The sequence below is a fragment of the Asterias rubens genome, chromosome 8 (genome assembly GCF_902459465.1).
Source record: "Asterias rubens chromosome 8, eAstRub1.3, whole genome shotgun sequence".
In the NCBI taxonomy this organism is placed as follows: Eukaryota; Metazoa; Echinodermata; class Asteroidea; order Forcipulatida; family Asteriidae; genus Asterias; species Asterias rubens.
The window spans coordinates 16,658,159-16,673,729 of NC_047069.1; the positions used below are offsets into that span (position 1 = coordinate 16,658,159).

Sequence of the window (15,571 nt, forward strand, 5' to 3'; positions counted from 1 at the left end):
TTTCGCGCGAAATCGAATGCTTCTGAAAGGGGTCATTCGATTTCGTTTTATCATTAGTCAAATGTAATGTTGCGTCATTCGATTCGACAGAATAATCATCCAATTTAACAAATCTTAAATTCGCAGACGCTTCTTGAGGCGTGTGTGCCACGAAAACGAATGACGATACGCTAGATTGAACGGAGTCCTAAAGGAATTTGACTCGATTCAAAACGAAATTGAACGGCCGAATTCTGAATTTGAAACGCAGTAACAACTGGAGGGGCAAAACACGCATGAAAATGAAATTGGCTGCTCATTTATTGAATTTGACCAAGAAAACCTATACTATTATTATTATTATTATTATTATTTTTCTGTGTGGGGGGGGGGGCTAATGAAGGGGACCTTCGATTGATTGGCTTAGACATGCCAGACTTAAAACTGAATCTAGACTTTCATTTATGTCTGATCATGGTCTGATGGCTTTTGTGGATATGAAATAAGTATTGTTTCCTTCAGAAACTAAGAAATCATTATTTGTTGATGATGCCCAGTTATATAGTGTCTTCTTTGCGCGCATATTATCCGTCACTCAGTTGGACGCCAAAAAGCGTTTTTAATGCTAGGAGTCCACTGGGCCAATAACATACAGTATTTTTCTGCAATGTAAATGGGACTGACTACGTTAGAATGATAATGTAATGGTTTATACGGCTGTGGCGCAATGCTGCCATCAACCAGGAACACTAGGCGAACCATCTCTTTTCGATAAGTGTACTGCATGGGTTCTGTGTACGTAATGTTACAGATATTATAGCGCAAATAACAGGATAGAAATGCCAAGAAGAAAATAATGTTCAGTTTACTTTTAGTTGTGACGGAAAACTCTAAAGGGGAACACGCAATCAGGGAGGACTGAAAACCCAATTCACATGTGAAGGCTCCGGTCTGAGGTGGGATTCGAAATGGGGTTCACAGAAAATGATTACTTTGCTTTCATTATTCGATACGAGGATGAGACCAAGATGGAGGCAGCATGGTAAAGGTATCAGGGACACGGTCTCACGTGGTGTATCCCAACATGCATACACAAAACATAGCAGATCTGTGAATATGTTGACTCCATATTGACGCATCGAAGCAAGTTGCAAGAAAATAATGAAAAGAACAAAAAAAACATGTTGCACAAATTTGTGTGGACAGGACACTATTGGTGATTATCAAAGACCAGTATTCTCATTATAAAATAACAAACCTGTGAAAATTTTTGCTCAGTTGGTCGTCGAAGTTGCGAGAAGGGAAGAAAACTAATTGAAAAACATCATTGTCACACTAAGTTGTGTGCTTTCAGACGCTTGGTTCGAGACCTCAAAATCTAATTCTGAGGTCTCGAAATCAAATTCGTGGAAAATTACTTTTTTTCTCTCGAAAACTACGTTACTTCAGAGGGAGCCGGTTCTCACACAATGTGTTATACTATCAATAGCTCCCCATTACTCGTTCCCAAGTAAGTTTTTTATGCTAATAATTATTGAGTAATTACCAATAGTCAGTGTCCACTGCCTTTAAGATGCCTTAAAATAAAATGCTTCAAAGAGGAAACTACATCTTTCAAAAGAAACAGTATATACGCTTCAGAAAGAGCCGTTTCTCACAATGTTTTATATTATCAACAGCTCTTGATGCGCGATACGAAGTAGGTTTTTTGCTGGCAATTAATGAGTAATCAAACCAATGTAGTGTTTGAAACGAAACAATATAATATAAGCGTTCATATATTATTAAGGCAATGGCGATTATTTTTGTTTGTATTGCTGAAAGAAGATGTGAGCTATTTTTTTCCCCATTTTTTTCTTCTTTTTTTTCTCTTAAGTTTTTAGTTGACTAATGGTTACCCGATAGGCCTGTAGCAGATTTATTTTGAAATGTCGTGCAATAGATCAAAACGAAATCTTAAAACTCACTCTCGAATCCATAAAGATAGCCTAAAACCTATTTAACATTAAAACTAAATTTCCGGATCAAATCAGCAAACAAATCAAACCTATGGGCTACCTCTTGGAATTACTATATTGAGATAAATTCTACACAAGGATTACCGATAAGTTTTTCTACGATCGACTGGAAAGGTCAGCAAACGCCAGAGGCATGCAGGCTAAAGTGTCGTGTTATCGTAAAGGAATAATTAATGCGGTCTTTCATTTTAGTATCTCCTTAATTTATATTCAGTAGGCTTCTTCTACATTAGGCCCGTGAGAGACAGTTTTGAATAATTATTGCAGCGCAAAGAATGTGAATAGATATAGATTGTTTTTATTATATATGTTTTAGTTAATATAGCTTTCCGTAAAATGCATTAATAAAACTAAAGGCAGACGGGGGTGCCGGTGTCAGACGCAATTATGTCCGCCATGCAATATTGTACGCTCCGGACACTTTTGCACATGCAATCGTGTCCGGGGTTATGCAAAAACCGTCCGGCGGACGTGTACATAGATGTGTCCACTGTCTTTAACCTCGCGATGCAATTCGTCTTCACTGCAAAAACTTGGTGATAAAGTGACACTAAACCCGTGTGCAAAACGGTCATTGATGTCACTCTGCGGCCCGCGTGAATATTATTATTCGAAGGTAAAAAAAAGCTTTCTTTGGTAAATTTCGGAAAATGAGCAGCCAATTTAATTCTCAGGCGATCAAATTAAAGCTAATTTGCCTCTCCGGTTTTTTCTGCGTTTCAAATTCAGAATTAGGTCATTCAATTTCGTTTTGAGGCATTCAAATTCCTAGCACACTCATTCTTTTGTTAATGACACACAATCATCATTCAATTTAGCAAAGCTGGTTTGGCTATATTGGCTGATTTAATCACTTTCAATTTCGTAAAGAGGCAATCAATTTCGCTAAACGAGGATCCAAATAAGTATACGACTAAAGAAATACGAATAATCAGATAACATGTAAAAGGCAACTGTTTCGTACCTTCACATTTAAATCAAGCGAACCTTATTTTATGGTTCCAGTAGACTTTACTTGGGGCCCCTTAGATTTTTTTTTGATTTTTGGGGGTTTTTTTCGGGAGAGATTATGAGCAAGACCTGATTTGAATGTGTTTGAATGTTGTTTTTTATGTAATGTTTTTTTTTGTAAAATTATTGCGAACCATCAATCTGTTGGCGTGCCAGACATCTTGGCATTTATGTTCAAGAGTGCCAAAATAATGAACAGCATGCCTTTAACATTCGTATAAGGAAACAACAAGTTAACCAAGCGTTGTTAAGAATGCACAAATTCCAGAATTGACTGCCCCAAAATGACATTGAACGACTCAATGCACGCCTCAAAAAAATCCTGCGAATTTGAATGCAGCTTCGATGAATTGTTAAATTGAGTGATCATTTTCCGAAATTGACCGAGAAAACCTATATTAAAATAAATAAACGAATAAAATATTAAATAAAATAACAAAAAAAAGGGAAACATTTTTTTTCTACTCGGGCACTACCCGGTTTCCAAAACGAATGCGTTTTGTTAAATTGTTTTAAGCCTTTTATTTGGCGAAGTTGACATTTTATTTTGTTCTTTACTGATGACAAAATGAAGTGGCTGAATCGTGTGTTTGTTCGTATATATATATTTTTTTTTACGGTCAGGATGAACTTGTTTTCACTATTCCACATTGGCTCCCAGGTTATTCCACCTTGAGCCATCTTGGGATCCGGCATTGATGACAGTTTCCGCGACACCATTTTGATATCTTTGAGGTCACTGAAGCATTATATCCCTATGGGTTTGGCTTGTAATCATTGAACCGTTTCCAAAACAATCAATCTTTACATTGTCTGCAAAGTCGATGACGTCAATCAAAAGTACATTTTCCCCACAATGCATCAGGATTATTCTCATAACTGGTTCCCTCTTCACCTCCGTCAGGTTTTCGTGAAAACCGGACGGATACCAGTCGTAGATTTCGCTATGTCCGCCATGATGAATTCAGCCGTGTAGTTTTGTTGTTTATTTATCGACGATGTTACGACGCAAAGTGGTTGATTGATCGTGAATTTCTTTTAATTTCGAGTTGTCATGTAGTCGTGAGTAAAAGTTACTATAGTTTATCCTGATTATCGTTTGGACAGGTGTGTTTCAGCGGGCTTAAGTCCGTCATTACGACGGGATAGTGTCGTCGCCGTCCGTGTTTGTTCCCGGTCCCGTCACCGCCAATGCACGGCACTATGCACTGACTTTTTTCCGGAATTCAACAACGCAATGAATTTACTTCGGGCTATTGGCGGTCCAAACAATCCCGTTCACCCTTCTTATTCACCGATTTGTACTCATTCCATGTCAGTTGGATGTAGAAGGATGCAGTCAAGTTGAATTGCGGGACAGAACCGTCACTGCAGCATTGCCTCTCGATCCCGAGAAAACGTCGTTAATTAATCAATCAATCAATCAACAACCAAAGTTTACCCCAACTTAATTCAATTCAATTTAGTCTTGACAAAACATAAATTAGTACCTTACATTAACAATAACTCAGTCAAGTGCTGTCTTAAACTGTTGAACATTTGAAAGTGGGACGGAATCAGGATGTCCAGCAATTCATCAAAAAAGAATGACAAGGTAATTTAGTTATTTTTAACCTAGCTTTAGCAATTGTTTTTGCTGTTGAAAAGCAAATATTGTAAAATTTTTTGTTGTTTACATAATTATATAAGTTGTCAGCATCAGTGACAATGCATTTTCTTGAGTTGAAACAAACATATGTTGTTAACTATTCTGTACATCAAAGCATTTGTTTCACTTTCCTCGCAATTTCAGGATGTCTTCTAGTTTCATTTTTAAGGTGAAAACTATTGAACACAAACTAATCCAATTTATTTGTGTTTATGATAACGTAATCCTCCTACCGACGGCGTAGCCGGAGGGTTTCGAAGCTTCCGCAATGTGTGCAGGGCCAAATTATTAAAAACGTACAAGGAAAAGTTTCCGCATGGCGCCACCACTTTTTCATTCGATATGAAATAATATAGTATCTAATTTACCTCATTGATATATCCCTTTTTGTAAAAATGAGTGAAAAAGTGGTGGCGCCATACGGAAAGTTACCCACGTACAATTTCGACAGCTAGTCAGCAGATTTGCTCCATTTTTACCACTTTTGAAAATCATGACACAAATTCTAGGAACACGAACTTGATCCTCAATGTCTAATGAATCCTACAATATCACTCAAAACACCATTGAGGAAATAATTTGAAGAAAAAAGACAAAAACTTACCAGATCCCCGAGCGAAAGAGTAAAAAAAATTCCAGGTTGAAAATTTGAATCTGAATTTGCAATTGTTTAAGTGCCTATAACTGTATTTGCTTACGTTTTTTAACAAAAGGGCATTTATGAATGGGAATAAACGAGTAGTGACTCGTTCTTCAACGTCCGTTTAAAACCTTGCTGGGTCGTTGCCGTGCGATAAAGGCCAGAGCTTATCACACGGCCGCCGACCCTGCCGGCTTTAAACGTGCGTTGAAGAACTCGTCGCTACCCTTTTATTCCCTTATTTATAAATACCCCAGACAGTTTCTCTACTCCTATTGGTGGTCAGGTGGGGGTATGGAAACGGTTGATAATGACCAGTGTTTTAACTTTATTATAACCAGCTGGCTTCCGTGTGTCAGGCGCCCAAGATTATCATGCGGAACGAAATTCATCGCTATTAATAACAGCGGGTAATCTAATTTTAAGCGCATGCGCGTAATCTATTAATAAGCGCACGCGCGTACACACAAACCCACACGCAACAGACTCTTCACAAAGTTTATTAATTTTTTTTTTCAAATCTCAAATTTTCAACTATCAAAAGGACTGTTATTGTTTTGTTTTTTTCAAATTTTAACAAAAGGGCATTATGAATGGTAATAAAAGAGTAGTGCCTCATCTTAAACATCCGTTTGAAACTTTGCAGGGTTGTTGCCGTGCATTTAAAGGCCCTCGCCCGACATGGTTATCTGACCCTGCCGGCTTTAAACGGCCGTGTAAGAACTCGTCGCTACCCTTTTATTCCCTTATTATACTAATGGGTAATATACGCAAGTTGAATCACCACACAAGTTATATCATGTATCTGAAACTGGTTCAGTGGTTCACAGTTGAGTTCAGTATAATCCATTATACAATGTGCTGTGGCCTTGATAACCAGGAATGGCTGCTCAAGTATGGCTTAAGTGTACTCGGTAACCATGGGTACTAATGAGTGTATCCCAATGAATCTGGTAACTGGTAAATGTACACATTGTGTATGCTGCGCTTAGGTTTGACAAATTGAACTGGTAAAGGCAGACTGACTTCAAAGGACCATTTTGGTCATGTGTTGACAGTTGATTTGTCTTCTACATGTATCCTACATGTAGACAAACCTTTAGAACGAATAGCCAGATAATTGACTACAATGATATAACTACAATCTCATACAATGATGTAAGTTATGTAACTTCAATCTCATATCTACTTTTAGTAGGGGAAAAAATGTTAATGTCTAGACAAACACAAATGACTACAAAAAAAACCATTTCCAAATACATTGATAGTTTTGCACCAAGCTACATGATGTACATGTATGTGCCAGAATTTGCCAGAAACATTGTGTACAAAAACTGTTCGTAACTCAACTGTTTCTAGTTTCACTTGAATGAATTGGAATAGAAAATGCTACCCTACTAGAAAAGGGTTTTGACTGTGGCATTCATGTATCCACTGGATCAGCCAAATAATTGACTCAATTCTAAAACCAGACTGGCTGACTTAGGAAATACATGTAGGGTTCTCTACTTTTTCCATCCGTTTACATCGATGTGATTGAAAACGTTTGTAAACAAAACCTTTTTTAATTTACACTCATTACCTTTTTATGGCGCCTTTCTAGTTAAAATGAATGCTGGCTAACTTCCGTGTATCATCCTCCATGCAGAGTGTAGGATATGATAATAAAGAACAATTTCGCTTTTGGCACTAAGTTTTTTTGGCACCCTTTGTTTGGGTAAACAAGAGATAAAAAGTTAACTACAGAGCGCACAGTTCCCTGTTTGAGATTGAGATGACTGAGTCATTTTATTGCCAAAAATTGTTTGCGTTTCAAAAGTAGACATCACTTTATTACTGAGTCACCTGTCATTGCTGACAGTTCGATGAAAGACGATGTCACATTTTAGTTCTGATTATGATTATGATAACGTTATGTAGGAGTCTACATGTTTGTTGTTTCTTGTATTGTACATGTAGCATTTACGGTGTATTGCGACTGTAAGGCTAGTTAGGCTGTAATCCTATTTTTCAATGATAAACAGCGAAGTAAGATGACGCAGTTGTATTTTGTGTATGAGTACGTCCAATGCATGTATCCAATCAGATAGACAATGGAAGGTCATGTCTGAATTAGCGAATGTGGCTACAGCTACGGCTGTAGCTACATGTAAGGATGTCCTATACTTAGTGCATGATGACATTGATCAAGCTGTAGCCAAAACCGCCAATTCAAGCGGTGCCTTTAGATTCAGATGGTTTCAGCGATCATTGCGATAGTCAAAAAGTGTTCGTTCTAATTTTTCCTCCATGATTTGTCATGCAGAAATAGAACTTTTTTAACACTGCACTCTACCAGGGAACGAGTTTGTCCATTAATTTTGCATTAGGCATAATTAAAAATTAACTTAATTAAAAATAACTTAATTAGCACTGACCCAATTCACAGTATCATAGAATGTCTAAAGGTACCTCAGTAAAACTTGTGACATTTAACAGAGTTTACAAAAGGGCCAAAGTGCCTGAACTTCATGCAGGCACAGCTTGTACACAAATGGAAGAATATAAAATCTGAGGACCGATAAGTTCTTTCTTAAAAACCGTTATTAATACACATTTTTAACACTCATAAACTGTCATTGGGTTGTACTAAAACATTTTGCCCATAGCGGCCGAAAAACTACTGCAAGATCTGGCGTACATGTACGCCATACACATTGTACATAGGCCTATACACCCTGTATATTATACTATACGTACAATGTAACACTCAACCACAAAGGTCAAAGTAAATGTCAGTATCCTCAACAATTGACGTTTTCAAATGGTTATCATGTTAAAATGTCTATGTTTCTAAAACATGGCCTTACAAAGAAAAACAAAATATTTAAAGTACATGTATCAGCAATGTGACTTACTATGTAAGTCAAAGTCTTGGTGTTCGATTATGATTCACAAAAGTGAATGAGTCTGTTATGGTCTGTAATGGGTATAGTGTATGCATAGAATATTGGTTATGGTAGGATTCACTTCAAAGTCTTATTGAGAGATTATTAGTCACTCATAGTCAACATTTGAACACGTGTTTTTTTCCCGTTACGTTAGGTCTGAGACGGGTATGCAATAATACATAAATTACGACTAAGTAGGCCTATGTACTCAAATGCAATTCAATTGAAAAATTCAAGAATATCAAACTTGTCCAGTCATGAATGAATTTACTGGCCGGTTGCTTAAAACACTGGCCTCAGGCGGAAATGTTTCCATATGAAGTATAAAGAACCGAGTTGTGACATTTATGTAGGCCTACCGGTCTGTCATTTCATAATTATTTTCAAAGTATGAAATGCCATGTAAATTAGGTTCTAAGTAGACTAGATTCCACAAAGAGCCCGTCAATCATGAGAAGGTCTATCACTCAAATAAGGCCACTTCTTACTTATCTTATGCAGTTTAGATAGTGTTGATGGCATCCCACATGGAAAGCAGAGGTCTAGATTGCATACAGAATATAGGCCTACATGATGAGATGCACAAGCTATAAGTGTTTAGGAAGGGTGTGCGTTATTACAACATACACTTGGCCCCTAGCGAACTTAACACCTGTAACTATGAGTAGAAAACAATTAAAAGACAAGCTGCTTGGATCAATACATGTATTGCGTCATACTGTACTTCCTCTGATACATTATGTACATTAATCAAACAATCGTGTGCAGCTACCAGTGAATTGTTGATTCCAGTCAGCTGGAAATTAATGTAGGGGCTATAGTGTTGCCAATGCCATGTCAATGTACATGTACATTACAATGTAATATAAATGTAGTATAAATGTAGTACCCTGTATACATGTACGTATGTACTGTGCACTGTCTGTACTGTACAATTTCCATTTCATAGCACTGCTTAACTGTAATCACAAGAAACGGCATGCTAACATTCCAGTGCTTACTGTCTGAAACTTAATTAATGATGTAACAATACAAATACATGGTGAACGCACAAGATTTTCCTGCTGAGCTGTGAAATATGTTTACACCAACATAAAATTTATTACATGTAGCAAATTTGTCTGCTTCAGTAAGCACAACAATTTGCTGTCGTTAAAAGCGCTTTGAAAATGGGCACAGGATGGATGTCATTCCTACTTGAGTCGGTTTTCTGAGTAGCTTACCCTTGGAAAAATCCAACAAATTGTGGTTAATTGGCATGAAAATTGTATTAAACCTTACCAATGAATAGCTTAGCCCTGGTACTAATTCCTTTATTTTTCTAAGGCCAATTAGTATGCCTGATACACACAGTTGCTACAAAAAATGTTGCTTTGCCCAAGACTGCATGCAGTATTACACACTAAAGCAAGATTCTTATATTTCTCACTGTGTTATCTGTATGCTCTCTGAATACCCTTACATGTGTGGCCAATGGTCACTGTTAAACACATTGATACTCTGGTCCTGACCCAATACATCTCAGCATGTTATCTTTATGAGTCATTCAACACCTAAGGCCAAGGTCCAGTTACAGGTATTGATTTGTCTTGCCACGCTCTTTGTTCTTCATGTACACAAGGAACTATTGGGTCTGTTTCTACATCCATGGTTTACCATAGTTTTACCCTTACTCTATGGTTTCACATCCTTTTGAAGAGTTGGATGTATTTAGTGACTTGTTTAAATTCCAAACAAAGCAGTCCTTCACAAGGTATACTTGTAAGCCTTTCTGAAGTTCTGTCAGTTTCTTTTTAAAACCACATCCTGTGTACATTTACAATATGTAGTAAAAGTAATTTATCATGACCAGATACAACCATGACTTGAATAATGTGCATCCGGCCAAGGCCAATGCCAAATTTCATTTATAACAAACACTTGCTGAGCACAGAATATTGCTTAGTAGAAACAGGTTACCAGCCAAAATTATATGAGTTTGCATTGTTGTGGTTGGTGCCCCACTCAATTTTCACTTTGGAATAGCAGATAAATTTGTCAAGCAGTATTTTCCGCTTAACACAGCTTTATGAAATTGGGCCCAGGGGTCGATTGCACAAAGACGTTAAAGATTGATCTTAACTGCAAATCGATCGTAGTTGCTAAGTAAAGTGTGATGTCACAATACAAACGATGGTAAATACTGGCAATTTGTCTTATGATGAATTTTATTTCTTTGTGAAATCGGCCCCTGGACTTTCATCTTTCAGAGGGCGGGCCATTTTTTATGTTGAGGAGGGCACTTTGAGTTGACTATCTTAAAGTCTATATGAAACTTTTAAAAAGGGCACCAAGGCCAAGATCAATGGCCCCTGTGGTCTCCTTGTGTGTTTTATTCATGTACATGTATCAAGAAGTAATTACTGCTCTAGGTAACTTCCATCTTATCACATTAATAACATTTTAATGTCCATATTAATATGGAAAATAATAGTAGCAGGCCTGCATGTATGTGAAAAGATATTAAACCGTCATTGGATAGTTGAATACTAAAATAAAAAAAAGCTTTGTTTTAATTATGGTTGAATAAGGTCAGTACCTAATTGAAGAAATGCAAGGAGAGTTATTTAAACTGCTGTCATTAAATTTTAGGAGAGGGCTTTGCAGAGTCCTCAGGACCAAAATGCACACATCAGTCTTAAAGTTTAAATTGAAACACAAAAATGTATAATCTGTTCACTATTTAAAACTGATTGAGCAATTAAGTTCAGATGTTGATACTTGTTCGTAGCACATTTCAGGGTTACATTTGGCAAATTCAATCCCCATTGTTTTCCTGATGACCATGAAGCAAATAAACGGCATAGGCCTATCGATAGTTCTAATTTCCTGTCATGATTACATTTTTTTCCAAGAGTTCTATATTCACACTCCTTGGACAAAATTAAGGAATGCGCGGAGAGCAAGTACACTCGCACTCCTTAAAATTGAAGGTCTTTATTTGACATGCTTTTTAATGTCACATGTTTATGCCTTTGGAACGTTACATACGTGTATTTTTATTCTTACATTGTTATTCACAGAATTTCAAGGCAATTGCCTCCATGCCCCCTGGACCTTGCCTTCGTGGGCATATAGAATTTCTTAAGTCCTATTGCATTCCCCTCATCTGTAAGAGGTGTGCCCTTTACCCATATAAAAATGCTCATTTCCTTACAAAAACAAAGAATCGGGCTTGAGCAATGTTGACTTAGTTCTTGCATTTCTTACACTACAAGGAGCATGGAGGTGACCTCTTTTGCCTTCTTGACCTTTTCTTCTCTACACCTGTCCCCTTGAGAGTATTCTGGACACATGTAATGTACATGTACATGCCACCAACATCAGTCTTATGTAGTTCTTGCTCCTTCAAAATTTAAAGAGAGTGGACACTAGTGGATATTGTCAAAGACCAGTCTTCTCACTTGGTGTATCTCAACATGCATAAAATAACAATCCTGTGAAAATTTGAGCTCAATCTGTCGTCGAAGTTGCGAGATAATAATGAAAGAAAAAACACCCTTGTCACACGAAGTTGTGTGCATTTAGATGGTTGATTTCGAGACCTCAAATTCTAAATCTGAGGTCTTGAAATCAAATTCGTGGAAAATTACTTCTTTCTCGAAAACTATGTCACTTCAGAGGGAGCCGTTTCTCACAATGTTTCATACTATCAACCTCTCCGCATTACTCGTCACCAAGTAAGGTTTTCTGCTAATAATTATTTTGAGTAATTACCAGTAGTGTCCACTGCCTTTAAGACTAAATTAAAGATGACAAAATATTTGTTGTCATGATCCAAACATGAAATGTGTCTTCCCTGTGTACATGTATAAAGGAGAACACATTATACCTCAATTTTCATTTTCTGCTGCATAACAGAGCAGAAACATGTTCTGGAACCTCTCATTTTATTCTGAAAGATCTTAATTTCCTGTTACACTTACACTCAAGCACTTCATTGAAATGTTAATGAAATGGAGGACAGTGTCTCCTCTTAAGTAGATTTAGTCTGATTCTAATCAGTTTGGCATCTATTTGAGTTTGTTTTGTTTAGAAGTAAGTTTTATCTGTTTGAATTGTCGAGGCCCTAAAGCTCTTCTCAGAGCCAACACTACATGTACAATATATGTACAGAGATTTGCACATGGTTGTACCCGCAAGTTTGTAATGTTTTTTAACAAGTTAGTTATGCCATGATTGTAGGCTATAAATAAGGGAATCAATGTATGGTGAAGAGGTTTTTAACTAGTGGTTTAATCCCAACGAAGCCTGATTCTTGATAATTCCACCAATAGGAATAGCGAAACTGTCTGAGGTATTTATGAATAAAATGAATTAAGGTTTAAATTTTGTTTTGCTGTGAGCAGTTAATTTGCCATCATATTACATGTATAATGTACGTGAACTGTCCTGTTGCATTTTGAAGTTCATGCACCCAAAGGATTTAAATTAATGTGAACTTTGTTGATCAAATTTGCTGTGCTTAAAAACTGGCAAACCAGGTGCGCTTATACAATATGTTAACTTGTTTCATGACGGAAGTATGAAGTCAAAATTGTAAAATGGTGTGAAAAATACACCCACACCAAGGTACAAATAATATGCTGTTTGGATGACATGCTATTATTAAACATGCCCTGTCAAGCATGTCAACGCGCATTGAATTGCATTTTCTGTTTTGACCATTCCTATAACATTGTTTATCTCGCTTACTTGCTCAAATATTAGCCATAGTTGACATGATGATACTGATAGGTGTGCAGTGAGTGTATAAAGCCTTGCTCTCTGGTGAAGCAAGTACATCAATGTATGGTACATTTTGGAAGTTCAATGCCTCTGGGCTGGATACTGTATTGTAAAATGCAAGTCATTGTTACATACAACAATGTGCATTGTGTAATTCAGTGTGTTTACTTCATTAGTGACAATGTTGTTCAGGGTTCCCGCTAGTCACCAGGTATTTTCAAAGCTGTCTGGCACAGTGGCAGTCTGTAAATTTGTCATTATGTTTGTCAATGGGAGACTTTTGGTGACACCTGGACTTGCTACGCTTTATGTTAATTCATTGTTCACAGTGCTGTGCTCTTGCTCAGTACTACATGTATGTAAACAATGGAAATTAACCTGGTCTGAGTCTGCTGCCACCTATTTTAGCGTTTCAAAGTCTCCCATTGAAACAAGATCTTCGGAAGACTCTTTGGTTTTGAAAGCGCCATTGTGCAATCTGAGACATTTTAAATGGATTTATTTTTTAAATAGACTGATCCATTATGCTCCGCCCACGACGCACGTGTGAGCAAGAACAAGTGAGCCTCTCCAATGCCATTCTGCACCACTCTGACACGCGCGCCAAGCATATGCGCACGCATGTCGGACCTTATTTTGTTTTTGGTTGCTGAATGAGTTGTGATTGGTCAACACGTAATGGGGCGGCCAGAGCTTAATGGATCAGTCTATTCAGGGATGCCAGTTTCCGGCTATTGCCGGAAATCCGGCTTTTTAAAATTTCCCCCGATTTTTTCCGGCGCTCTGTGTTTCATCTGGTCGGAAAAAGAAAAAAAGAAAAAAACTTTTCCGGCGCTCTGTATTTCATCTGGCCGGAGAAAATAATTACATTTTATTGAAGGAAAGAGCCACTGGCATCCCTGTCTATTGTATCTGAAGCCCGCCCCTCCCCCTTACTTTTTTTCTCTCCTCTTTTTTGGCGTATTGGCCACAATTTGGTAACATTGATATCAAGGGGGGTGGGGAGTTCAAGATGGCCGCACCGTAATAAAGGTCTATACCCTACACTGGCATTGGCTACAGTCTTTCATATGTTGCATGCTTGTATCTAGGATTTGAGGCATTGCATGGTGAGGTATCAATGCGGTAACATCATGTGTGTATCTACTTGCCAGATAGAGTTTGTTCTTTAGAGAACTGTCTTGCTAAATATTCTACTACCGCGGAGTAGATTTATAGAAATGTTCGAGAGACTTCTCAGTTCTGAAAAGAACTGTCCTGCTTCTTAACTACTACCCGGGCGAAAGGTATAGAAAATTGGCTACTACTTACGTGTTAGGGAATGATATCAGTTTTGCTTAAATGCAAATGCATAGCAAATATTGTAGACTGAATACGTTTAGAGCACATTGAGTGCTAGTTAGTAAAATTTAGTGATAATTTTGTATTAGCAACAGATTTTGTTGTTGCAGCATTTGTACATGTGCTTTATAAGGGAAATAAAATCACTGGGTATTTTTGGGATACACTCTTCAGTGAACAAGCCTGGGATTTCATCTACGAGTGGGCAAGGCCATTGTAATTTGCCAAAAGGGCACTTCAATTGCAAAATCTGAAATTCTTTCCATAGAGAACTTTTGAAGGGGCCCCAAGGCCAAACCTAGGGCAATAGAGGCTGGGTAAAAAAATATCAGGCCTGAGTGTTTTGAAACATCAAACTCGTCTAATTAGGCCCTTTTTGAAATAAGAGCTTGGGCTCGGCCGCCATCAGCTATTTTGAAAATATACACCTACTGGGCATAAAACAACAGGTGGAAGAAGCCTTAAAGTTTAAATAAGCCCATACAAAAGCTGTGGTATCAAAAAGGGTTTAAGACAATTAAGTTTTGACAGCACTCAGAAACTCCTGCTGAAACGAAACAGGTTATCAGGCAAACTGCCAGGTAGTAAACATAATTGTCTGTGCCTCTGGTTGCCAACTAGAATCTGCTTTGAAAAACAATGATAGAGGAAGTCTCCTACTCCATGGTTTATTAATGTTTCCAGGGATGGTTTCACAAAGAGTTAAGACTAGTCTTATCTCGAGTTAGGACGAATTGCTCGTCCTAACTTAGGACTAGCCACACGTTTTGTATATCTCCTACATTGTAGGACTAGTCCTAAGTTCCTAACTCTTTGTGAAATCGACCCCAGAGCTCTTGTTCTGCGATCTTCGTGGAATAACACCTTATTTGTATACATGATGTTTATGTTATCATCATACACATATCTCCTAGGCATTGCAGTCTGTATAATGTACTAAAGTAATTTTGATGCTTTTGCGCTAGCACTCAGAGTTCAGTTTTTTTTTCTTCTCAACAGCCTATCACATCCCTGTCATCTATGATCTACATTAAATAATATCTTTGACCTGTTTTGAATTTGCAGATCATTCTACGATTGATCCATCCTATGAATGGCAACAGCAAGGAGTTTATGTTCACTCCAAACGATTCAGCCTCCGATGTAGCGCAATTTGTCTTTGAGAACTGGCCACAAGGTAATAAAAGGATTGGATAATAAAAAATAATAATCATGTCTTCGTTTTTTATGAAAATTA

The 15,571-nt window shown here is 37.5% G+C and overlaps 1 protein-coding gene across 1 annotated transcript in view; it reads left to right on the plus strand.

Moving 5' to 3' along the window:
• The first annotated feature begins 4,537 nt into the window (after window positions 1-4,537).
• LOC117293320 (ubiquitin-like protein 3) overlaps window positions 4,538-15,571 on the plus strand; it is a 29,464-nt gene continuing 18,430 nt past the window's right edge. The window contains exons 1-2 of the mRNA XM_033775583.1: window positions 4,538-4,602; window positions 15,400-15,511. Coding sequence (XP_033631474.1) covers window positions 4,570-4,602; window positions 15,400-15,511 — 145 coding nt within the window. The 5' untranslated portion in view covers window positions 4,538-4,569. The remainder of the gene's footprint in view (window positions 4,603-15,399; window positions 15,512-15,571) is intronic.